Raw genomic sequence first — 26,963 nt, forward strand, 5'->3', positions numbered from 1 at the left:
AACGGTGCTGATTATTTTATTCTTGCTGCTCCTTTGGGAAAGAACAACCTGTGTGTTGTGGAAGAAGTCCTTAGAGTTTGGAATAAAAATAGACATGTATACTATAACATTTTTATTTGAAGAGGAGCTTAGAAAAAATCTTTTATAAAAAAAAGATGGGGATTTTAAGAGAGTGCATTTTAGAATATTTGCCGTTTTCCAGATACAAGACAACCAAATATATTTTGCTCAACTTTAATATCTGCTTTGTTGCATAACGAAACTAGGAAGTTAGTCCTTATTGCTTAATACTTAATTGTTGATAATATGCTAGGCCTTATAAAGAAAATCTGTTTTCAATGTTAGAACTTATATATCAGAGGTTTATACAGGTTCCCTCAATCTCTTAACTATTGATTTCTATTCTAAGTGACAAGACGCTAAAACTAACATGTATTTGTGCCACAAAAGATTTACTTACGTTATACATTTCATTTTGTAAACTTACAGAGCATCTACTACGTGCAAAAAATTATGCTGAACAACTTCGGTATGTCCAGAGATAAATGGTTCCTATGCTGTGTTTCTACTTGTGCTAGTCAAAGGTTTTGTACTTTTACAGCGGAAGGGAATCAGGTTAAGTTAGATGTTTATTTAATCTCAGAGTCCTTAGTCTTCTGAAAAACAAAAAAAAACCAACCCCCCTCCCGCAAAAACACACACAAAACAACCCGTAAGGCAAAAGCTTGTTTAAAAACAGATACTACTTTTAAGGATTTGGGTTCATTCTAAAGCAGGACCATGGGTTCTTAAGATATTGATTTACATAGAAGGGCTAGTTCTGTCACCGGAGCTAAAAAAGGGGTTCATTTTTTTCAAACTGGACTGTTGCATTAGGAGCTCCATGCGGTCCTGATTGGCGCCTCTGTAAGGCCAGGCAGCTCCCTTTCGTCTGACTCCCAGACCAGAGGCTGTGGGAAGCCCAGCTCTGGCTGGGGGAGAGGGCCTTGGGTCCAGGCCTGCAGCCTACAGATCGCTGGCCGGGGCCTCCGAGACCTTAGCCCTAGCAAAGGCCGCCCAAAGCCTCCGGGCGTGCAGCCACGTTGATTGCAGCCCGCCTTCCCGACTGGGGGAGTACCGGCGAGCCGCAGCAGCGCCCTTTCGCTGGTCAAGAAGTCCTGTTCCGGGAAAAAGGCCGCGGGGGCGGGACTCGGGGCTGTGCGGGGCTATTTCCTCTCAGTGCGGTCAGTCGGGGTGAAGAGAGGCCGAGCAGGAGTCTGGGCGGAGCGTCCCATGGCGTTACCTAGCCCGGCCTGAGCTTTGGCGGGCACGGAGGAAGCCGTGTAGTGCGGGAAGCCTACAGCCCATACCGGGGAAGGATGGGTCAACTGGCGGAGGTTTCACCACAGCCCACACGCTTGGGAGAGGGAATTTGAGAGCGCATGGGGGAGGGGGCGGAGAGAGCGGGCGGCACTCTTAGAGCATGCTCTGTGCGGAGAGCCTGACATGCGCCGTGAGCCCAGGGTGGGTTGGCAGCGGGAGGGGCTGGCGCGAGCGGGCTGATGTGTTTATCCGGTTTTCTGGGTGGGCGGTCAAAGCGCACGCGTTAAGGGCGAAAGGCGGTGGGGCTGGGCGGTGGAATGCGCACGCGCTGAGCGGGCCGACAGCTCTGGGAGGGCGTGGAGGGGGCTCTTGGAGAAGCAGGGGAAAAGGGAAGCGAAGGGAAAGGAAAGGGCGGGGGGAGGGGTGAGAGTGTGCTCTGCGCATGCGTGCGAGCGCCAGCGACGACGGCGGCGGGGGAGTCTCGGGGATGACAGTGGCGCTGCCCGTTGGGGTAACGGTCGTCGTCTCCAGCAGGGCTTGGGGCACCGCACAGCCCGCAGGATCCATTAAGGCCGCAGCAACCAAGGCCCTACCGAGCTAGAGTGGCGCGTGGAGTCGGGGTGAGGGCGGCGAGGCGCGGGGGGAGGGGCCTGCGGCGGGGCCTGCTGTGTGCGCTGGGCGGCGGCGGGCCTGGCTGTGTGAGCGCTCGCCTCTGCCGCGGCCGGGCGGGCTCCGTGGGCGGCGGCGGCCGTCGTGCTTAGCGGAGGCGGTGTCCGTGTGTGCAGCGCGGAGAAGATGGCCGGGCAGTGAGGGGCGGCGCTTGCGCCTGGTGACCTCGGAGTGAGCGACTAAGGAGCGAGGGGCGCCGCCGCGGCCCGGCTGGGCCTGCTCCCCGCCCCCTCCCGCCACTGCTCCGCAGCCGTCGGCCCGCGAACTTCCTCCCGGCCCTCCCCTATCGGGTGCGGGACGGACTTTCCCGCCTCGGCACCTCCTGGAACGGCGGGACTGTAATCGCCGGGGTGGAGAGCCAGGCACAGTCCGGGCCCCGCGTCCGATATGGAGAGAGCGGCGGCGGCCTCGGCCAGCCGCAACAGCAACCTTCGTAGCCGCCGCGGCTTCGGGCACTAGATCGAGGAAGCTGACCCCGGAGCTGTCGTCCTTGCTGTCGCCGCTGCCTCCGCACCGGGCGCTGTGATGGAGTAGGGGCCCCGCAGCCGGTGAGAAGCGTGCCCGCCCCTTGGACCGGGCCGGGTCCTGCTCCCGCCCAGCTCGACCTGAAGAGATACCTCCGCGTCCGGAGATGCAGCTCGAGCGAAGGCCGCCCGCCGAGCCGCGGGGCTAGACTGAACTCCGAGTCGCGGCCCGAGCACCGAAGCCGCCACGTTCTGCGCCCCGCGGCCGCCTGGGACAAACTCGAACGCTGGTTTCTCTATTATTTTTCAACTGCAAGTCTCAGGGACGGAGGAGGGGCGCCAAGGCCCCATGTGTGGGAGGATTGCTTCAGCCTCGCAAACTTGCACGGATTTTGGTGACTACTTTGGCCAGTGGTTCTGCTCTGATTTCCTCCGAATTGTTGCAAATTCGCCATTGTTCCCAGGCTGCTCACAAAGTTGGATCCGGAATTTTTTTTCAACCGGGAGCCAACGGTGTCGAAGTGTCTGCAATGAACCCCGTGAATGCTACTGCTCTCTACATTTCCGCGAGCCGCCTAGTGCTCAACTACGACCCCGGAGACCCCAAGGCGTTTACCGAGATTAACAGGCTCTTGCCTTACTTCCGACAGTCCCTCTCGTGCTGTGTTTGCGGTGAGACGCCTTTTATTGTTCCCTTTTTAGCTTGTGTGTGTGTGTGTGTGTGTTTTTTTTTTTAAATATCTTCGGGCAATGGTAACAGGAACGGTTCGAGGACATGGTAGTTTGTATTATTAAGCTTTTGTTATTTGTGCAGTAGTATACAGTCATTAGTTTTGAAACTCCAAAGGACTTTCACCCGGCATTTCAGAAGGAATCCTTCCAAACCGCTTTGTACAGCGGTCTGAACGTTTGAAACTGCTTATTTCACCTTAGGTCAGTTCCTTAGCTTTTCTGATGATGGGTTTTTAAATGACGTGAAATATGCATGTATCCTGCCTTTTTTTTTTTTTAACCTTCGGTACAAGAATTGATTTAATACCTACCTTAGTTAAATCTGGTTAAAACATGTACATGTGGCGTGTTTGCATTTCCCCAAACTGGTGTTATGTGTGGGTGCTGGTATAATGTGACGCGCCCACAGCTAGTGAACTCGGTGCGGAACTTTCCCCCAGGTTCTTCCACAAATGCTTTGACAGTTGGACGGTAAACAGTGAGCCAGGGAATACTTGATGGGGTACTAAGTACTTTTTAGCTAGTGGGATTACGTTTCTTATTTTGTGGCTTTAATACCTTGTGGCCTAGTAGAGGGTTATTTTAGGTATTTTTGTTAAAAAATATTAGTGTGGTGGGGAGGATATTTTCAAGTTATTTTTGAGAGATAAAGATATGCTGTTGTCTAATAAGTCGAAGTTTCTCAAAAGTAATAATTTGGATTAATTGTGCACATATAATAACTATTACCTCTCCTTCCCTTCCCCCCCCCCCCCCAAAAAAAAAGACACGATGAAAACGTGGAAAGGGCAGCTGGCCAAAAAAGCAGTAATATACTCCACTTCGTATTCTTATTCCGACACATATTTTGAGGTTTCGTTGGTCCACTCACTTGTTTAGTCAGCATTTCAGAAATTTAGGCATTTCAGGCTTTCATGTCTTAAATTAGATAAAGAAGAGTAATTTTGTGATTATTAATTTGAGATTCATCTAGCATTTTCTGTATAGCTCTGGGGAAAGGCACTAAAGGAGTGCAGAAGAGGTGAAGATTGTGTTTTTTGTACACCAGGTACTTAATCTCATAAAAATTTAAGTAACTCTGTTAGAATGTGATTAAGTTCTACTGTGACTGGTGACTCTTAACAACTTTATAGAGAATCACTTGCTCTGGGCAAATCACTTAACTGCCCTGGGCCTCAATTTCTTAATATAAAAAATGAGTTTTGGGCTAGATTCAAAGTTTCCTTTCAGCTTAAATTTTACTAATGTAAGCATTAGAATTTGATTGGTTTCAAGATTCCCGGAGTGCTTTTTTTTTTTTTTTTTTTAATTTTAACAACTTTTGATAGTTTGTGGACCGAGGAAATGCAGCTGCTCTATCTTTCTTATCCACAAACCATTCTTTGAGGTTTGGGGGGTGGATTGCTGAGGTAATGATAGTAGGGATGAAGAGAGGGCATAGAGCAGCCCACCCTGGCTGCTAGGTAGAACAGCAGTAGAGAGTGATGTTATCCAGGTAACACTTGAAGATCTGATAAGTCTCCTTTTTACTAGGTAGATGGGATTTAACTCTCTAAGGGGGGAAATGGTACTTTTGAATTGTGTAGATGCTTGGATTTTAAGTTCTTATCAGTAGCTTCAGGATAGTTGTGGTCTAATTGAACATTTCCTCCAGATTCTAACCTGGATTTTAAAAAAATTTGCCATTAAAGATAAAACTATATTTAAAGAGTCCCCAAGTGTCGTTTTTTAATATTTTTTAAAACGAGTCTTGGCAACACAAGGGGAATTTTTCTGACAAGTGGAGCTTTGTAATTATTTCTTCTTGTTCACTTTCCTTTCCCTGCATTTTATGGAAAATATTTGTGGATTCTACTTCCTTGTAACTGAGTAGTTGGCGTAAAATTTCAGCAATCTGGATGTAGCTTCAGGCTTGCCCCCTTGTCCCCCCTCCCCATGTAGTCTGTGGTTATCAATAGATAGGGGGAAAAATCAGTTATTGGAATTCAGATCCAGCATTTAATAAACTTTGTATCAGGTGCTGCCCTAGGCTGTCTTAGTTGAAAAACATAAACTCATTCAATTCTAGGGCATGTGCAATTTTCTTCCATGAATATAAGTAAAAGTAAAGTGTAATTCTGTCTTGCATGCTGTAAATAGGGAGTTTGTTTCAACAGGCCCTCCAACATCTGACCCAATCCTACCTTTTCAGCCTGTATTCAACTGCTCTCTTACATAATTGCTCTGCTTTAGCCAGGTTGATATTTTTTGCCTTTTCAAACATACATACATGCCTTATATTTTCCTCTTCCCAGTAAAAAGTTCTCTTTGTCCTTTGAACCTCTGTAACCCTTTGTTCCAGTCATAGGCACTTAAAGCTCTTTCAGTGCAGTTTTTATTTTTAATTTTTTTTTTGTCAGTGCGGTTTTTATAACATTCTTCTGATACATTAGGGAAAATACTATGTTTTTGTACATTTTTGTGTTCCTCTTGCCTTATCCTTTCTCTCCTAGCAGTGACTTGCATGTAGGTGTTCATGAGACTCAGGAAGAAAGTGAGAGGAGGTGAGGGAGGGAAAGTAAAAGGCTTACAAACTTTGCAGTTAGGTTCAAATCTTGGTTCTTCTGCTTTTGTATAGACAAGTTGCTTTAAGTTTTTGCCTCAATTTCCTTTATCTACAAAAGGAGGATGATTATACCTTCTTCAAGTTTGTTTCTCCAAATTTGTTATATGTGGGCTTATTTTTTAGTGGGGAAAAACCTTTTGACCCTATGAGAACAAGTCTATGGATTTGGTGTCTGGCACATATTATGTACTTAATATCCCACTCTTGTGCAGAAGTAGAGAGAGGGAGGAGGAGGTGAGAGAAGAGACTGAACTGTCAGGTCAGTTACTGTCAAACTTAGACTATTCTCTGGAACTTAGGTTTTGTTACTGTTTGAAATGTAAATTAGCTGATTATCACTGTTCTGTTTTTTCAATTGCCTTGTATATTTAAACATTCTGAAGCTTCAGGTGAATGGGATATTGCTCCAGAGAATTACTGTACTTTCTAGGCCACATAACAGAAATTATAGTGGCTACTACTTTTTGTGTCAGCTTTTCCCCCTTGCTCTAAATATTGGGACATGCTTTATCATGTACCAGGAAGTATAATTTCTTTTTTTAATGGCATTGAACTTGATAAATTCTGTCCTAGGGATTTCAAGTTTTCCATTAAGCCCTAACTGGTTTGGCTTAGTGGATAGAGCGTCAGCTTACAGACTCAAGGGTCCCAGGTTCGATTCCAGTCAAAGGCATGTACCTTGGTTGCCGGCACATCCCCAGTAGGAGGTGTGCAGGAGCCAGCTGATCGATGTTTCTAACTCTATCCCTCTCCCTTCCTCTCTGTAAAAAAATCAATAAAATATATTTAAAAAAATAAAGTTTTCCATTAAACTTGTAAGCCCTCAAGTAATATAACAAGTTTTATATGTAGAATCAAATCCTGTTAGAGTTGGAAGGATGTGTTGAATGGAAACTTTTACTTTCTGAGATATTCGGAGTCCTGTAAAGTAATCAGGATCAAATCTCTACTCAGGCACATGAATATTTTCCTGGTGTTTTCATTTTTTAGAGAGGAAGGGAGGGGGAGAGATATAGAGAAACATCAATGTGAGAGACTTATATGGATCGGTTGCCTTCTATACATTCCCTGACTGGGGATGGAACCCAAAACCTAGGTATGTGCCTTGACCGGGAATCGAACTTGGGACCTTCTGGTACATGAGACAATGTTCCAACCAACTGAGCCACACTGGGGCTTCTGATGTTTTAATTAGAGTCTAGGAACGAAGGGGTTTTGCCTTTGGATTTACTTAATATTTTTGGACCTTCTAGACATTCAATTTTTCATTTACAAAATGGGGAGGGGCTGGAGATTAGTGTTTCTCATTGAAACACATAGGGTGATATAGACTAAACAAGTTTTTGTTTTGAATGTGAAAGGACTTAAAGACAAAACCCTATCTTTTAGGTAGGTATGTGGTTGGTTCCCTGAGGGTGAGAGCCTTGCTTGTTTTGTTTACTATGGTAGCCCCGAACCTGTCAGTTACTGGCTTAACTTGTTGAATGGATGAAATTATTAAAAAGGCAAAGTTTCAAAGTAGGAAGGATATGCTGTCAAAGTATTTGCCTTAAAACCAAATAGATTTAGCTTTCTGAACAACTACCTTCACTTTCCTTATTTTTCTCTTTTGCCATTGTTTGTACTCTACACCCCTGGAATTAGTGGAGTAAATAGATGATCTTAAGAATCTCTTCCAGTGTGGAATATTGGAATTAACTTTGGTTTTGACAGAACAAATAATTTATAAATATAAGAATCTTCTTAACTGGAATTTGAACATATAGCTTGAAGTGTCTTATTGTAAACTACATATTTTTTATTTATTTTTAATACGTTTTTATTAATTTTTAGATAGAGAGGAAGGGAGAGGGAAAGATAGAAACATCAGCTGCCTCCTGCACGCCCCCCACTGGGGATCCAGTCCACATTCTGGGCATGTACCCTGATGGGACCCGGGACCTATTGGTTCATGGGATGATGCTCAATCCACTGAGCCGCACCAGCTGGGCAAAATACACACCCAACTCCAACAGGATTTGATTCTACAGATCAAATTTATTATATTATTTCAGGACTTACAAGTTTACACATCTAAATTAAAAGGCCATTTGAGTAATTGTTACATTAATATGCCCTGACCAGGAATTGAACTGTGACCTCCTGGTTCATAGGTTGATGCTCAACCACTGAGCCATGCTGGCCAGGCAAAATATTTTTTTGATAGTAGCCATTCTAATGAGTGTGAGGTGATATCTCATTGTGATTTTGATTTGCATTTCTATAGTGACATTGATCATATGCTTGTTGGTCATTTGTATATCATCTTGAGGAATCAACAGCCTTTTCTTTTTAAATCCTCACTGGGGGATATGCTTATTGATTTTAGAGAGGGGCGTGGCCGAGCGTCAGTGAGCGTTAGAGAGAGGCGAAAAAAGAGAAGAGTGGGAATGAGGGGGGAGAGAGGAAGAGTGAGAGAAACATTGATTGCTCACCTTCTGCACGTGCCCTGACTGGGGATCAAACCTGAAACCTAGGTATGCACCCTGACCAGGAATTGAACCAGGAACCTCTTGGTAGATGGGATGACACTCCAACCAATTGAGCCACAGAGATTCACCTGGCCAGGGTGAATCACTATTATTTTTTATCTTGAAAACTTATTTCACTTATTACGTTTTTATTAATCCCATAGAACCATTTATTAATTAACTTTATTGCATATGTAAAAATTTTAGAAATTATCCGTAAATGAATATTTCCCTTCATATAATTTGTTTTTGAATAGCTGTTCTGAACATCGTTTAAGGACATCTGATTGGTGTTAAAGCAGAGTTTGGTTTACCAGTTTTGTTTTTTTTTTTGGGGGGGGGACTTAAGTTCACCTGTTCTCTCTGATAATGGGAAGAATTCTTTAGGGAGCATTTATCTAGTGGGCTGGTAAAGAGGAACAGTAGTAATTTGCCTGGTAGATACACTTCTTTTATTTCACACATTAATTTAACCATTCGTTTGGTTTCTTCTCCTAAGAAAAATCTCCTTTTTACAGTTCCCCTTTTAGTACTGTAAAAATTAGTTCTACAAAGTTAATAATAGTTTGAATAATGGTTCAAGGCTAGCTGTATGGCTGTATGGGATGTAGAATTAGGAGAAATTGTTTCAGTTTGAGATCTAGGAAGTATGGAGCTTGAGTGGGACCAAGAGGAATGGTGAAGTTAGTTGCTCATTTTCAGTAAGGCTTGTTGGAGAGAACAGTTGGCTTGTTGAGGTTGCAGAAAAGCAAGTTTATTTCCATGAAGGGGAGAGACCCCTTGCAGTATAGTGGTTACTCAGGAGCCTTTTATGTGGGGACCTTTAATGCCAGGCTAAGGAATTTGACATTTATTTTGTAGATGTATTTTTCTTTTCTTTTTTTCAAAGTGTGTTTTAGTCCTGGCTGGGTAGCTCAGTTGGTTAGAGCATTGGTCGGCAAACCGTGGCTCGTGAGCCACATGTGGCTCTTTGGCCCCTTGAGTGTGGCTCTTCCACAAAATACCACGGCCTGGGCGAGTCTATTTTGAAGAAGTGGCGTTAGAAGAAGTTTAAGTTTAAAAAATTGGGCTCTCAAAAGAAATTTCAATCGTTGTACTGTTGATATTTGGCTCTGTTGACTGATGAGTTTGCCGACCACTGGGTTAGAGCATTGTCCCAATTCGACAGAGTTGTGGGTTCAATCTTGGTCAGGGCACATAGAAGAATCAACCAATGAATGCATAAATAAGTGGAACAACTAATTGATGTTTCTCTCTCCTTCTTGCTCTCTCTCTCTCCCCTTTCCCCATTTCTCTCTAAAGGTGATAAAGTTTTTTTAAAAAAGAGTCTTATATAGGTTGCCAAAATCAAATACAATCTAAAGGGCTTGTTAAAATTCAGATTTCCAATTATCACATCAGACTGATTGAATTGGAATTTCTGTGGGTGGTGCCTTGAGTGCCTTGTAATCTTCATTTAACACCCCCCCCCAACCTTGATATGGGGCAGGGGATTTGCAAATCATTGTTGTAAGCATTTGAGAAACAACATTTTAAGTAGGAGAGGGATGTAATTTAAATTCTGTTTTAGAAAAGATTGATTTGGGATTGATTACTGAATAGTGGTGGCAGTGGTAAGGGAACAACATAGATAATGCTAAGGGAAATTTTTGTCTTATGGTTATCATAACACTTTAATTCTTTGATGTGTACTATATATATACTTGTTCATATTTCACTATAAATAGATTTTTTTTAAAAAATACGTTTGTATTGAGAGGAAGGGAGACAGAGAAACATTAATCTGTGCTGCCTCCTGCACTCTCCTCCGTCCCCTCCTCCACTGGGGATGGAGCCTATAACCTAGGCATGTGCCCTGAACGGGAATTGAACCAGCGACCTCTGGGTGCACAGAATGATGCTTAACCAACTGAACCACACTGGCCAGGGCCTCACTATGAATAGATTAAATGAGACGTTTCCTATTATAAAATTTATAAACATATCTAGCATGTGCTTTCACAAAGCATATACTTGATAAAATGTTTTGAATTATATTTAAGAACTGACAAAACCTGGCAATTTAATACAGATGCATGGGAAAAATTGAAGGAGTCAAAAGTTCATATTAGAAATGAAGTTTGGAAGGACATGAAGAATTTAGGTAGGCTAGTTTGAAATTAAAATATTCTTTAAGGGTTTAGCAATTTGGTGTAGATTTTGGGAGAGATTGCAGTTAAGATAGAAATTGGAGCAGTTCAGATGTGGGCCTAAGGAGAATGAAGAGAAGGATGAGACAACTTCGAATAATGTGATGGTGATTGGTGCTTAGGGGTGAGGAAATACTGGAAATATGTTTAGGAAAGCATAAAAAATAATCTAAAAATTTTTATTTTATGCCCTTCCCTGGAAACTTTGATTTTAAAATAATTTTATATACTATTTGATATAGTGTAACAACATATCTTCTGAGTCTTGGGGTTGTGGTTATCAGTCCCTCAAAGTAATTTGAACATCCAGTTCTCTTTTCTTTGCATTCCTTGTTTTCTTCATACGAGCACTCATATCATATTGATAACATCCATAGCACGCCATCATTTGTTGGTTAATGCCTTATTGTATTGACATATCCCTCAGAGTCCACTTAGCTACTTTTATGAATGATTCATTTAAATTTGTTTTTGCAAGTTCTGATGTACTTTCTAAATTTTATCTTTTATTTTAAAAAGTGATATTTCAAAATTCTTATTCTAATTTCTTACATTTTTCTTTGTGTCCAGGAGTCACTTTTGTCTTCTTGTCCATTTAATTTCAAACTCTTTTTTTTTTCTCTTTTAAAGATTATTATTATTTTTGTTCCCTTGTCAGGAATAGATTTTTTTTTCACCTTAATTAGTGTATATCTGGCTATTTTCTCATCTTTTTCTTGTTCCGACTTGTCCATAATAATTTAGCAGAATTTTCATTCATTACCCTTTTACTCCAGAGATCTTGAATCTTTGCAGAGTTGGAATATCTGTTTTTTTTTCAAGCTGTTTTAATCTAGTTTTACACCTATTGTATTTTGTGTGTGCTGATTTTAGTTGTCTTATCAGTTAACATTTGTCTGTTTTCTTTGTTATAACCTACAGAAAATGTGCACTTAAAATGTTGCCTCGTCTATACCTTGGAAATCAGTTATGTTTTCTGGAAAAGTTGAATGGTTTTAAAATTCTTTATGTAATATTTATACTTAATCTTAGCCAAGAGGCTGAGAAGTGATTCTTTATATAATATTTAAAGGTATATCTAAAGTGGGGGTGTGAGTTCAGGGTATAACAACCTAAGGACTTTCAACCCTCTACCAATCCTCCTAAATGTCTTTCCCTTGACATTCAAATCTTTGCCTAATGTTCTGATATCTAGGACTCTGGCCATATATAATACAGGAATCTAGGATTAGAAAGTGGCATTCCAATTCAGGTATCCTTGTGATGGATTTCTGAATCCTCTCTACAGTTAATCATTTGGTTGTCCAGCCTGTGACTGAACATATTCAGGATATGTCATAGGATATAACTATGTCATATTTACCAGAAGCTGTGGGCTGACTCAGGGATCTTTCTATATGGTGTCATTGAGCTAACCAGCTCAATTTTTACATAGGTTTTTACAAGGAAGATATTTACTAGGTTATTCTTCATGATGAGAATTTATAAAGCGTTAGGCAGAAATTTATTCACATCAAAGAATCCTTTCTGTAATATTGAAAGTTCATCCAAGCCTTTTCTGAATACTTCTGGGTTAGGGAGCTAAATTCTACTCTGCAGAATAGCCATATCATTGTTTGATAACTTTTTTTTTCTTTAGAAAAGTTGGTTTCTTTAGAAAGTTCATACTTCCAATTTACCCAAGTCTCCTTTTCTATAATTGTCTCCTCATTTTTTTTTTTGGTGTCCTCTGGAACAATTGAAAAAGCCTTTGATAAAATTTTACCTTTTCAACTATTGGAAGACAGTTTTCATATCTTCTCTGAGAAGGTAGACATCCCTAAGTACCTGTCCTGGGAGCACACTGGATTCAATTTCTTCTAAAAGTGGAACCTTTGTGTCCATGTCCACAGTGTTTTATTTATTTATTTATTTATTTATTTATTTATTTATTTATTTTTTTAAATATATATTTTATTGATATTTTACAGTGAGGAAGGGAGAGGGATAGAGAGCTAGAAACATCGATGAGAGAAACATCGATCAGCTGCCTCCTGCACACCTCCCACTGGGGATGTGCCCGCAACCAAGGTACATGCCCTTGACCGGAATCGAACCCGGGACCCTTCAGTCCACAGGCCGACGCTCTATCCACTGAGCCAAACCGGTTTTGGCAATGTCCACAGTGTTTTAGTTGTGGCCAGTTGGTATTGTCTGCCTTGACAATTTGAACAAATTAATTTATCTTAGTTTCATTTTATTGGACTAAAGCAGAGATTTGGTTGTGAATTAGGCCCCCAGGCTCTTTGTTGTTGTTGTTAATCCTCACCCGTAGATATTTTCTGTTGATATTTTTAGGGAGAGTGGGATGGAAGGGGAGAGACAAAAAACGATGTGAGGAATTGAACCCTTGACCCTTCTGTCTGCAGGCTGACTGACACTCTATTCAATGAGGCAAACCAGCTAGGGCCCCCAGGCATTTTGTTAGCTTGATAAAAATATTAAGTTTGTTGGCCAAAGTTTTAAAATCTAGCCTTCATATAAAAATCCAGATTTTAGGCACCTCCTAGAAAACTGTAAGGTCTGGCATCAGTGGGTGTACACTCCCTCATGACATGGCATCATTGAGGGTAATTGAGAGGGGGTTTCTCCCTTTTGGGGATGGAGGTAAGTAAATCCTCTGTAGTTTTGCCCTTGGGTCCCTCCCAGCCTTTGTCACTTAGAAAGGGAATGGAAGGGAGGGGAGGGGAGGGGAGGAAGGAAAGGAAGAAACCACCAGCATGGCCCTCTAGACATTTGGATTTGTAATCCTTAGAAGTAGAGAATTTTGTAAGATCGCTTGTACTCTCGACACTTTTGAACCATAAAATTCTACTGTTGGGATCTTGAATTATTTTGTGAACCCTTCTTACCTGGATAAAAATCAGGATTGCTTTACTTGTTTGGCAGTTGTTGGTTCACAATGTTTCTGGTCAATTAAAACATTTTCACAAGTTGCTTGTTAGTGTTGTTCAGATCTTCTCTATCCTTATTGGTTTCCTATTCGTTTTGTCTTTGAGAGGTGTTGAAATCTCTTAATTATAATTTTGGTTTTGTCAAATTCTCTGGAGTTTTAACAGTTTTTGCTTCATGTATTTTGAAGCTCTTATTAAGTGCATACAACAATTTTGAACACATGGACTATAGTTTTAAGTTTAATTTTTAATGTTCTGCCCTAATTCATCTATCATTTCTAGGTTATGTTGCTGTTTGGTTTTTCTGCTTTTTATGGGTGATATTTTTCTACTTTGTATGCCTTATTAATTTTTTTGTCTTTTTAAAAGATATTTTTTTTATTGCATATTCATTTCAGAGAGGAAGGGAAAGGAAGAGAGGGGTAGAAACATCAGTGATGAGAGAGAATAATTTGATCAGCTGCCTCCTGCATGCCCCCTACCGGGGATTGAGCCTGCAACCCAGGCATGTGCCCTGACGGGAATCGAACCGGTGACCTCGATTCCTGGGTTGAAGCTCAATCGCTGAGCCACACCAGCCGGGCTCATTAATTTTTGATTGGATGCTGGATATTGTGACTTATACCTTGTCCATAAAATTTTAATTTGTTGATAGATATTTTTGTGTTTTTTAATATATATATATTTATTGATTTCAGAGAGGAAGGGAGAGGGAGAGACAGAAACATCAACAATGAGAGAGAATCATTGATAGGCTGTCTCCTGCCTGGGATTGAACCCACAACCCAGCATATGCCCTGACTGGGAATTGAACCATGACCTCCTGGTTCATAGGTCAACGCTCAACCACTGAGCCAAGCCAGCTGGGCGATAGATATTTTTGTACTATAAATATTCTTGAGCTTTGTTCTTGGGATGAGGTTATGTTATTTGGAGACAGTTTGATCTTTTTGAGGCTTGTTTTAGCTTTTATTAGGTAGGACCAACGCAGCCTTTAGGAGCTAATTTTTCTGCAGTACTGAGCAAGATGATGCCTTATTCAATCTGATGCCTTATGAATTATGTTTCTCACTCTTGGTGTTGGGATTAGGAATTATTCTGTTGTCTCTGAATTACATTGGGATTTTCACTTTGTTCCTTTCTGGGTGTTCTTTCTTTAGGCTGGGGTAGTTTCCTTGAGTGCATATGCTAATCGGTACTCAGCTGAAGACTTGAAAGGGACCTGGTTTAAAAAACTGGAGCTCTTTTCTCTGTGCAGCTTTCTCATCTCTAGTACTCTGCCCTGAAAGTCCAACTGCCTTGGCCTCCCAACTCTGTCTTCTCATTTTAGGGAGACCACCAGGGTGTGTTTGGGCTCTCTTTCCTTGTGCTGCAGTCTGAAAATTATCTCTAGGCATAAGCTGGGGTAGTTGTAGGCTTAGCTTGTTTGTTTCCTATCCCAGGGATCACTGTTCTTTGTTTTCTGTTGCTCAGTATCTGAAAACAATTGTTTGTCCAGTTTTTTTGTTATTTCAGGTGGGAGAGTAAATCTGATTATTCTGTTTTGTTTGGAAACAGAGTCAGATTATATTCTGAACCTATGCTGTCCCATATAGCAACCACCCGTGCTGTGACATTTTAAATTTTGTTTAATCTTAATAAACATTCTTGGGCCGAATCTCCAGACATTGAGTCATTTCTGGAGTAGGTCACCTAGATGATTCTAATACCCTTGGATGAGAATAGTGACTGTTTAAAGGAATAGCTGTCTTGGAATATTCCTACTATGAGGTTAATAAGTACAGTTAAAAAAAAAGTGTGCCAATAAATTTAAGCAGTGCCATATTAAGCAGGTTTCTTGACAGCTGTAGTATTCAGTTTTAAGACACTGATATATTTTGGGATGACTCTCCACGAGTGTATTAAAGCAAACCTGTAAATGCTTTCTGGTTCAGTGGAACACCAGTTTGGGAAATTTGTATCTAGATTTATTTTGATTTGAGTAAATGTTTGAATGCTCAGCTACATATCAAGTTAATTGTGCCTAATTTACCAGACTATATTATCTTATTGGTAATATTTTAATGAGACTATCATTGCTTTGTGAAAGTATGAAAATAATAAAATATTACATAAATGCTCTGTAACCACAAAACACTCTATTACGGGCTACCCTACATAATTATTAAGATAAATGATGTCTGGCATTCTCTTTTAATTCTTATTAGAATATGAAATGAGGCATGATGAGTTTATGAATATGTTGTGGTCTGAGTGGTATACATCATTCATTTAATAATCTGTGGTGAATGTTTGTTGTTTTTTAATCTTTTTTTTTTAAAAAAAACATTTTATTGATATTTTACAGAGAGGAAGGGAGAGGGATAGAGAGTTAGAAACATTGATCAGCTGCCTCCTGCACACCCCCCACTGGGGATGCGCCCGCAACCAAGGCACGAGCCCCTGACCGGAATCAAACCTGGGATCCCCCAGCCCCCAGGCTGAAGCTCTATCCACTGAGCCAAACCGGTTTCGGCTGTTTTTTAATCTTTTATTTATTTTTTACTTTTTGGTTAATCCTCGCCTGAGGATGGATATATATATATATATATATATATATATATATATATATATATATTTTTTTTTTTTTTCCCCTCTCATTGATTTTTAGTGAGAGCGGAAGTGAGAAACATCGAAGTGAGAGAGACATATCAATTGGTTGCTTCCCGAACCCACCCTGACCAGGGCTGGGGATCAAGCCTGCAACTGAGATACATGCCCTTGACTGGAATCCGACCCTCCAGTCTGAAGGGCGGACACTCTAATCACTGAGAAAAATGGGTTAGGGCAAGTGTTTGGGTTTTTAGTTTATAATGGTAGCTGACTGGAGAAACTTATATAAACAATTGATATCACCGAGAGTATCAGGAAGTAATTTTCATAGTTTTAGGTTAACCAAAGACATAAAAGTTAAAGAAACTCTAAAGGTTAGCCGTTGAGATGTTCAGCAAACAGTTTGGCTTGAGTAAATAACATTCATACTTTTAAAGTTGCAGTGTTCACTGATTTTCATTTTTCAGCAAAGTTAGTTGTATTCCTTTTCCCAACTGGGAACAGATTTTTTCTTTACCCCCCCATTCTTTACTCCTCCGGCATACATATTTAGTTAATGACTGGTCTCTAACATGGGTTGGAGAATCCCATGTTAAATAACAGTGTAAAGTGATGTAATGAACTTAAAAAAATAACGACTTGGTCAAGTGGTCAAAATAATCTGTGTATCACTATTTTGTGTGATTAATGATCTACCACATTATTCCCTTAGATTTTATTAAAGTGCATATTTTTCTGTTATGATTATTTATGCTAGATATTTTAAAGAAAACAGTTTATTGGTTTTAGAATCCAGGTGATCAGGGCATAATGGTGGTCTGGGGCATAGCTGCTTAAATATGTAGAGAACTACTAATTTCTTTGAAACCTTAATTTGTCATTTGGATCTGTTGATTTTTTTGAGGCATGTATTTGCTTTTTGGTTTACTATTAATAAACTTGTGCGGAAGTTTAAAGGAATATATTCTAAGGGCTGCTCAATCAAAAATCTAAAAAAGAAAAACGGACCGGGGTTATGAAACCCTACCAAAAGGAAAATGGTGCTGTCTTCTTAGGAGGGTTTTTTCATTTAAAATTCATTTTTCTTTGACTTGAAGGTATTATTATAGTAGTTCTCATAATCATGAATTTTGCCAAATGAAAACATTTTTAAGAGGTTTAGACTTCAACATATGCCTGCAAAAAACTATTGGGCACAGGTTTTGCAAGACTAGAAACAAGCTTAAAAAGAAGTGTTTTAATTGTCCAAAAACTGTTACTTCGTTTGTACCCATTTGGTGACACATACGATCTTTTTGTGGTGGTGTCATTTCTGTTCTTAGCTGAACCTGATTATTTTCATGCGTATGTGTATCTAGGAGATATCTTACTAGTTATTGTTTGAAAACTTTGGACTGTAACTTTGGTTCTGATAAATTTGAGATATAAAAAAGTTTGGAGAATCACGTGTTAAATGACAGTGGCAGTTTGGCATAGTGCTTGGCATACAGCTGAGCTCCATAAATTATTTACTTAAGTGATTGAGGAAAACTACCAGGGAGATTAAAAATGGTGGCAGAGTAGGTGGATGCTGCAGGAACAAGCTGGAATTACAACTGAAAAATGGAAAGGCTTCCTGAATAATCAGCGGAAAACTCACTGGAGAGAACCCTAATACCCAAGGACGGAAGGTGGAGACCGCATAGAGACTGGTAGGAGGGGCAGAGGTGAGAAAGGGCTGGCTGGGCGCCCACAGACAGCAACTGAAGTCCCAGAGAGATATCTCAGCTGTTGGCGGGGGAGTGGGAGGTTGGGGGGGGTGCCACCGAGAACTCTGGGATTTAATCCCCAAGATGGGCTCTCCAGCAGAGAGCACCAAATCTGAGGAGGGTACCTACATAACATCTAGCTGTGAAAAGCAGTGGGGTGTTGTCTGCCAGGAGTGGCAGCTGAAAGTTTGGGCACCCTCTTGAAGGGTCAGTGCACAAAAATTCCCTGTGGAGCCACCCACCTTGTGCTCTGGCAGAGGGAAGATGAAGTGGACTGGAGCTGTGAGAGCAGAACCCAGGACTGGGGACTCGGGGGATAGAGCTCAGAAGGCAGACACTCCAAGTTTCCTGGGCTGAGTCATTCCCTCATGCAGTGGAGGACATCTTTCCCACAAAGACATTTGCCTTGCCTGGGGGGAAGACGGTTGACACACCCTATTGGAAAACACCTTGCCCTGAGGCCACTTAAGAGATTATAAAAGAAACAACAGGCAGAAGTGATGCCCCACCCTGTTGAAAAAAATCTCTTGCTACACCTGAGGACAATTGCCTGGGGGCAATTCAAGTTGGAATCCTACTATTCTTTAGACAGGTGGTCTCTGGAGGCTTTGAGTCTTTCCCTGATCCAATTTGTCAGAACACTGCCCTGCACTAGAGATTGAGAGCTGTAGAGGACCTACCTAATAGTACACAGTCACAAACCCAGACAAGCAAAATGAGGAGACAAAGAAACAACCCCCAAATGAAAGAACTAGAGAATTCTCCAGAGAAGAGATAAATGAAGCAGAGATAAGAAATTTATCTGTAACAGAGTTCAGAGTAATGATGGTAAAAATGCTCAACAGTATGAAAAAAGATATAGTAACTATGAAAAAAGAACAGTCTGAGATAAAGAATGACATAACACAAATAAAGAACACATTGGAAGGAATACATAGCAGATTAGGGGAAGCTGAGGATCGAATCAGTGAATTAGAAGACAGTTGAAAACATCACTCAATTAGAGAACGAAAAAGAAAAAACAATTAAAAAACAGAAGGACAGCTTAAGGGAGCTGTGGGACAATGTGAAACGTAACAATATTAGAATAGCAGGTGTGCCAGAGAGGCAGAAAGGGACAAAGGAATTGAAGAAATAATGGCAGAAAACTTCCCTAACCTGGTAAAGGAAAAAGACACACAAGTTCAGGAGGCACAGAGAACCCCAAGCAAGAACCCAAACTGATCCATACCCAGACACATCACAATTAAAATGCCAAAAATTAAAGACAAAGTGAGAATCTTAAAGGCAGCAAGAGAAAAGAAAACTGTTACCTACAAAGGAACTCCCATAAGTCTGACACCTGATTTCTCATCAGAAACTCTACAGGCCAGAAGGGAATGGCATGAAGTACTCAAGGTAGTGAAAGTAAGGATCTGAGACCAAGATTACTATATCCAGCAAGGCCAGGGGTCCTCAAACTTTTTAAACAGGGGGCCAGTTCACTGTCCCTCAGACCGTTGGAAGGCCAGACTATAGTATTTAAAAAAAAAAAAAAACTATGAACAAATTCCTATGCGCACTGTGGGCCCGGGACGAGTCGGCTGCTAAGCAGGACAGGCAGCAGCACCCGGCGGGCCGGATAAATGTCCTCGGAGGGCCGCATGTAGCCTGCGGGCCGTAGTTTGAGGATGCCTGAGCAAGGCTACCATTCAAAATAGATGGTCAAATAAAGAGCTTCCCAGACAAAAAAAGGCAAAGGAGTTCATCACCACCAAGCCAGCATTACTAGAAATGCTAAAGGGATTGCTGTAAGGGATTGCTGAGAAAAAGAAACAGAGAAACCTAGCCATACAGAATTAAAATGGCTATAAATAAGCACCTCTCAGTAATAACTCTAAATGTAAATGGATTCAATTCTCCAATCAAAAGGCGTAGGGTAGCTGAATGGATACAAAACATGACCCAACTATGTGCTGTCTATAAGAGACCCACCTCAAAACAAAAGACACAAACAGAATGAAAGTGAAGGGATGGGAAAAAAATTTTCCATGCAAATGGAAAAGAAAAAAAAGCTGGAGTAGCAATACTCATATTCGATAGACTTTAAAATGAAGGCCATCACAAGAGAGGTCACTACATAAGGTCACTATATAATACTAAAGGGATCAATCCAACAAGAGGATATAACCCTGGTAAACATATATGCATCCAATATAGGTGCACCTAAACATATAAGAAAACTTCTAGAGAAATGTTTTCTTAAGTGAAGATAGCCTAAATAACTCTTCTTTTGGAAAAAGTGGAGAATGGGAATATTTAGATCCAGTGTATTGGACTATGTTTAGGCCCTATGTCAGGCTTTTGACATCAGTTTATTTTCCCATCTCTCTATATAAAAGCCTAATATGCAAAGTGTCAATCGCTCGCTATGATGTATGCTGACCACCAGGGGGTGGTGCAGAACGAAAGAAGGCCCCGGCCGTAGCCGGCAGCTGGGGAAGGGAGGTCCCGGCTGGCAGCCGGCAGCCATTAGGGACCCTACCCATGCACGAATTTCATGCAGTGGGCCTCTAGTTCTCTATATGTGCCTTATTTTGCTATTGGAGACTGAAGCTAGGCTGAATGGATTATGACTCAGATTCAGTATAATCTTCACTACAGGAATAGGGTGTATGTATAATTGGGATTGATCAGCATCAGTTTATTGCTACAACTAGAAAAAAGTCATAGCAGTAAGGTGAATAGGTAGCTCAGCTGGTGTGGTTCAGTGGTTGAGTGTTGACCCATGAACCAGGAAGTGAGGGCAGATGCCCTGGTTGCGGGTTCAATTCCCAGGAGGGGGCTTTATGGAGTCAGCTGATCAGTGATTCTCTCTAATCATTGATGTTTCTATCTCTCACTCTCCCTTTCCCTTTTTCTCTTTGAAATCAATAAAACTATATATTTTTAAAAAGATCAATAAGTAATGCTAACTAAAGTGACATCACTTAGGAAAATAAGCTCATCCTAATCATATTCATTTAATATGTACATATTTATTTTACACATACATATGTACACATACCTTTAATAGGTACACAGACCGTCTTTAGTTATGATTTCTGATGCTGTAAATACTTTTTTTTTTAAAAAATATATTTTATTGATTTTTTTACAGAGAGGAAGGAAGAGGGATAGAGAGTTAGAAACATCGATGAGAGAAACATCGATCAGCTGCCTCTTGCACACCTCCTACTGGGGATGTGCCCGCAACCAAATTACGTGCCCTTGACCGGAATCGAACCTGGGACCTTTCAGTCCGCAGGCTGATGCTCTATCCACTGAGCCAAACCAGTTTTGGCAGATGCTGTAAATTCTTAACTGGTATATAGGCTGAGCTTTTTTTGTTGGACTTACTTTACAAAGAAGATAGTACAATGCTATAGTATACATGCTCAATTGAAATATTTAAGATAAACTTTAAAAACTGTGGTGTGTAGAGAATCCAGGCAGGCCTCTTGCAGGTTCAGTTCCTGTGCAGTAAAGATTTCCTGACCTCACAAAACTATTGAGCATCCATCCTCCATTTCCTCTCACTCTTCCTGCCCCACTCATTATCCATTATTGCCAGTACCCATCTCTGTTTCTTCTTCCTCCCCAAAAGGTTTTACAAATCTTGTGGTTAATTATTGCTTCTGCTATGGCCCAATTTCAGTAATCATCCTTTTTGATAAGTGGAAAGAAGCTAAAATTAGTGGATACTATGAACTTAATAGCAGAGTTAGGGACAGTGTCAGATCACTAGAAAGAATACTCAGCTTCTATTTCTCAGTGCTAGTAACTAGCTATGTAATCTATGGATGTCCCTCTTCATTTAAATGATGCCATGGAACAAGTTGCTTTCCAAGGTCACTCTCAATTCTAATGTGCTTTTTATGATTCATTCAGTTACACTTGTATTAAGTGCTGGTTTATGTGCCAACACTGGTTTAAAGATACAGAGATAAATAACTTTCTGGCCTTGAGTAAGTGAATGGTGACAATATAGGAGAATCTTCATAGTGCTCTTTGAATAAACTTAGGGGCAGGAATTAAGGAAGGCTTCCTCTTGGAGGTCATATTTGAGTTGATTCTTAAAGAATAAATAGCCTCCTATGCCAGGAAGGAAGAAGAACATTCCAGGAAAAGCAAATCACAGAGGAATGAGTAAGCATTGAATGTTTTTGGAATGGTCAGTGGCAGGTGACAGTGGAAAATGGAGTTTGTGAAGAAAGTTTAATGGCACTAAATAATTGGGTGGGGAGTTTGATGGGGGCCAGATTCTGAAAGGCCTTATATGTTATCCTAAAGACTTTGGATTTTAAAGACTGAAGGATTTTGTTTGTTTGGTCAGATTATTTTTTTATTTTTTAATATTTCAAGAAAAACAGTCTCACCCTGGCCAGTTTGGCTCAGTGGATAGAGCGTTGGCCTGTGGACTGAGGGGTCTCGGGTTCGATTCCGGTCAAGGGAATGTGCCTTGGTTGCGGGCACATCCCCAGTGGAGAGTTTGCAGGAGGCGGCTGATCAATGTTTCTCTCTCATCGATGTTTCTGACTCTCTATCCCTCTTCTCCCTTCCTCTCTGTAAGAAATCAATAAAATAACATTTAAAAAAAAGAAAAGAATAACAGTCTCTATGTGGTCTCCACTTTTGGTCCTCGGATGTCAGGGTTCTCTCCTTCGAGTTTTCCATTGATTATTCAGGAAGTTTTTCTATATTTTAGTTGTAATACCAGTTTGTTTCTGTGAGCATGTCTGTGCAGCATCCACTTACTCTGTCAACATTTTTAATCTGAGGTTTTTGTTATTGACAGTTTTTAGTTGTGCCTTTATAAACGGTTTAGAAAAGAAGAAAGATACAATCAAAGGTGTTTTAGAAAGGTCACTTGGTGGTAGTGTGGAAGATGGACTGATTGGAGCAGGTGAAGTTAAGGAAGGAAGTTAAGCTTAAAAACTCTTGCAGTATTCAGGCTAAGAAATGAGGGTTCAACTAAGGCAGGAGTAGTTCAGTCATGGAGATAAAGCCTGAAGGTGGAATAGGCAGACTTAGAGGTTATGTGCATCGAGACTCTGGAAACTGGATGTGCAATGTGGGTGAAGAGAAGAGTCTGGATGGTATCAAGATAACTGGTTTGATTTGTGAGTGGATAACACTGTCGGCATCCACTGAGAATAAGGGTTGCAGTAGAACAAGTTTTTAGGCAGAGGTTTAGAGGAGATAAATTCATGTTGAGCTTGAGTTGTCTGTTATCAAAGGAGAGATGAGATTTCTGGTAGACGTATATGTGGTTCTGAACTCAGGAAAGATTTGAGCTGGAGATAAAGATTTGGAAGATACCGTTTATAAGTGGCAACAAAACCAACTTTATTGGCAAATCACTGTGGAAGGGGAGTGTAGAGCAGTTTTTGGGGTATTATCATATCTCTGCTTCACAAGGGGAAAAGGTTGATACCTGTGAGATTCTGTGCACAATTCTGTGCTTATGTGTATCAGATTCTCAAAGGGATCTGTGACCCAGTAAAGATTACTATGGAATACTGGAATGGAGTAAGAAGGATACATCTTAATACAGAAGAAACATGGGAATACTGAAATTAAGGAGAGGACAGAAGAAAAGGAGGTGGAGGAGACAACAGTGTTAGGGGAAAAGGGAAGAGAGCATTTCAAGGAAGAATGATCAACCAGAACTGTCCATTGGTCTGGGATTAGCAATTTTTGGCTTCTATTATAAGATTGATTCTAGTGAAGTTACTTTAGCATATGAATAACTGGAGGGGAAGTTGCTATAGGAAAGGAAGTTTGAAGTAGAATTGAGAGTGAATAAATTTAGATGGAGAGTGAATAAATTTAGATGGATATCTAGAGAGGGAAGATGGGAGCCAGAGCAGTGGAGAGGGGGAGGTTTATCTTGAAGAGAAGAAGAAAAGCATGTGTGTGTGTGTGGGGGGGGCAGGGGGAGGGTGGATAGGATGAGAGGTGGGAAGAGAGGGAGAATATATAAATACATAACAGCTTCTGGTAAATTTGAAGGCATAAAAATGGGGTAAGTGGAAATATGCAATTGGATTTTATTTTGTAATTTATAGAAACTTTCAACATACAAAATAGAACTCTATTACACCTATCACCTCAACAATTAATGATATCCAAATGCAAGACTTTTGATACATTCTTTATAGATATTGTCATAAAATTTTACAATTATCACTTAGAGCTGGAAAGAACCTGGATATTTAGTCGCTTTATAGCTTTAAGAAATAGAGGGTCAAGTCCCCTTTAAAGGTATATCATTATTTATTACTTTTTTTTTAACTCAAAATTTATCAGATTTGGACAGTTACAGAATTACTGATTATAGTGAATGCCATGTATACACCACCCAAACACCCTCTTCAAGACTAAAGATAAAGGGTTTGTTTTCTTGGTTTTACTGGGAGTGTTGCTGGGGCTGTCAGACCTCCCTGGAAATTTGCCTTGGCTGAAGAGAGTCACTCACTCAAGCTCATATCCCCTTCCTGGGAGTAGCCTGTGTCCAAAGACTAGGCCATTGAAGTCCTGACTCCCTTGTTCAACATAGGACAACCTGTAAAAGCCATCCTAACCTAGCTTCAGAGCTCCCTATGGGGTCATCTGAAGCCTTTTTTTGTGATTATATCCCAGCCTAATTTGTTCTTCCTCTGCCCCTTCCTTACTCCCTTGATAAACTTTCAGCACACTAACCTCTCTCCTAAGAGTTTAAATCCTGACTTTCACCACTGATGAACTTGAAAATTTCTTTTGATTTGTAACAGATTTGCTACACTTTAAAGGATTTAACATCTTCTAGTTTTTCATGTTTATGAGAAATGTCCAGGTAAATATTGAAAGATTAGAATCATGTAATATCATGAAAGAAAATGATTAATTGTACTAGAGGCCTGGTGCACGAAATTCGTGCACGGGGGGGGGGGGGGATGTCCCTCAGCCCAGCCTGCACCCTCTCCAATCTGGGACCCCTTGGAGGATGTCCGACATCCCTCGGGGGCAGTCGGACATCCCTCTCACAATCCAGGACTGCTGGCTCCCAACCGCTTGCCTGCCTGATTGCCCCTAACTGCTTCTGCCTGCCAGCCTGATCACCCCCTAGCCTAGCCACTCCCCTGCCAGTCTGCTCCCTTGCCAGCCCGATTGCCCCCAACTACCCTCCCCTGGTGGCCTGGTCCCCCCCAACTGCCCTCCCCTGCCAGCCTGGTTGCCCCTAACTGCCCTCCCCTGCTGGTCTGTTGCCCCCAGCTGCCCTCCCCTGCAGGCCTGGTCACCCCCAACTGCCCTCCCCTGCAGGCCTGTCCAATTGAATGGGAAATTGCTTTTCAATATCATTATTTGAGTTCATTGCTCCTGGAGTTGGTCCTTTACTTCCAAGCCTTTTAACTTTTTCTTTTTTTAGTGAATTTCTTGGGGTGACATTGGTTAATTATATTGGTTTCAAGTGTACACTTCTATAATACATCATCTATATACTAGAGGCCCAGTGCACGAAATTCGTGCACTCGGGGGGGGGGGGTCCCTCAGCCCAGACTGTGCCCTCTTGCAGTCTGGGAGCCCTCAGGGGATGTCCGACTGCTGGCTTAGTCCCGGGGGGAGCGGGACTAAGCAGCAGTCGGACATCCTTAGCGCTACCATGGAGGTGGGAGAGGCTCCTGCCATCACAGCTGCGCTCGCCAGCCATGAGCCAGGCTTCTGGCTGAGCGGCTGTCCCCCTGTGGGAGCTCACTGATCACCAGGAGGCAGCTCCTGTGTTAAGCATCTGCCCTCTGGTGGTCAGTGCGTATCATAGCGACCAGTCGTTCATCCGTTTGCTTGATTTGCATATTAGCCATTTATTATATAGGATTGTACTGTGTGTTCAACACCCACTCATCTCCTTTCATCACCATTTATTCCCCCTTTACACCTCTTCTGTCTCCCCACACTCCCCTTAATGTAACTATCAGCACTGCCACCAATAATGTAATTACTGAAAGCAAACAAAAAAAGAGGTTAAGAGGATTAGAGTTAATATTCTGTGTTATAAAGTTATTTAAAGAAGTTAATCTCTGACTGGTTGTATCAATTTGATATAAAATTACAATTGTTTCCTTTTGTTTTTGATTTTGAAGGATTTTCTTCAAAATGCTATACTTGAATCCTATCCCTGTTCACGTCACTTTGTTCAATTTCTCCTACTCGGTTTTAAAAAACGTTCTTACTGATTTAAAAAAACACATTTTTATTGATTTCAGAGAGGAAAGAGAAGAAAAGAGAGAGAGACACATCAATGATGAGAGAGAATCATTGATCAGCTGCCTCCTGCATGCCCCGTACTGGGGTTTGAGCCCACAACCTGGGCATGTGCCCTGACCAGGAATCGAACCAGAGACCTCTTGGTTCATGGGTCAATGCTCAACCACAGAGCCACTCTGTCTGGCTTTATTAATTTTTTAGAGAGAAAGGAAGGGAGAGGGGAAAGGGGAGAAAGAGAGAGAAAGAGAGAGAAAAAAACATTGATTGGCTGTCTCCCATACCCACCCTGGGGGACCAAACCTGCAACCTGGGCATGTGCCCTGACTGGGAATTGAACCCCGGGTCCATGATCAATCATTTGAGCCACACCAGCTAGGGCAAATAACATTTTTTAAAGTGCATATGTACTAGTATATATCCCTATGCCCTTCCTTAGATTAAGTGAAGGATATTCTAAGAGATTCCAAGTACTGGGGCCTTGTCTTATTGCATAACCAACACAATGATATGAGAACATTTTCATCACCTCCAACACCATTATGTAAGAACATTTTCATCACCTCCAAAAAAGTACCATTGTGCCTATTAACAATTAATCCCTGCTCACACTGCTAGCCTTAGGCAACCACTATTTCTTCTTTTCTGTCATTCCTAGACATTTTATATAAATGGGATATTACAGTAACGTATTTGGCATCGGGCTCCTTTCACTTAGCATGGTTTTTGAAGTTCATCATATTTTGGCATGTACCAATAGTTTGTTCTTTTAATTGCTAAACAGTATTCTATGAGTACTACATTTTGTTTATCTACTCACTAGCTGATGGACATTTGGATTATTTCCAGTTTTTGTCTATTATGAATAATGCTACTATGCATATTCACATACATCTCTTTAAATGGAAAAATATTTTCATTTATCTTTGAGTAGGTTCTTAGAAGTAGAATTGCTGG

At 41.2% G+C, this 26,963-nt stretch overlaps 1 protein-coding gene across 2 annotated transcripts in view; it reads left to right on the top strand.

Annotated features, from left to right (window-relative positions):
* The first annotated feature begins 1,762 nt into the window (after positions 1 to 1,762).
* Positions 1,763 to 26,963, top strand: part of MSL2 (MSL complex subunit 2) — a 44,988-nt gene continuing 19,787 nt past the window's right edge. For both annotated transcript variants that reach the window (XM_080674901.1, XM_080674900.1), the window contains exon 1: positions 1,763 to 3,107. In XM_080674901.1, the coding sequence (XP_080531027.1) occupies positions 2,966 to 3,107 (142 nt within the window). In that variant the 5' untranslated portion in view covers positions 1,763 to 2,965. The remainder of the gene's footprint in view (positions 3,108 to 26,963) is intronic.

Source organism: Plecotus auritus (genome assembly GCF_963455305.1).
Source record: "Plecotus auritus genome assembly, chromosome: 6".
Lineage (NCBI taxonomy): Eukaryota > Metazoa > Chordata > Mammalia > Chiroptera > Vespertilionidae > Plecotus > Plecotus auritus.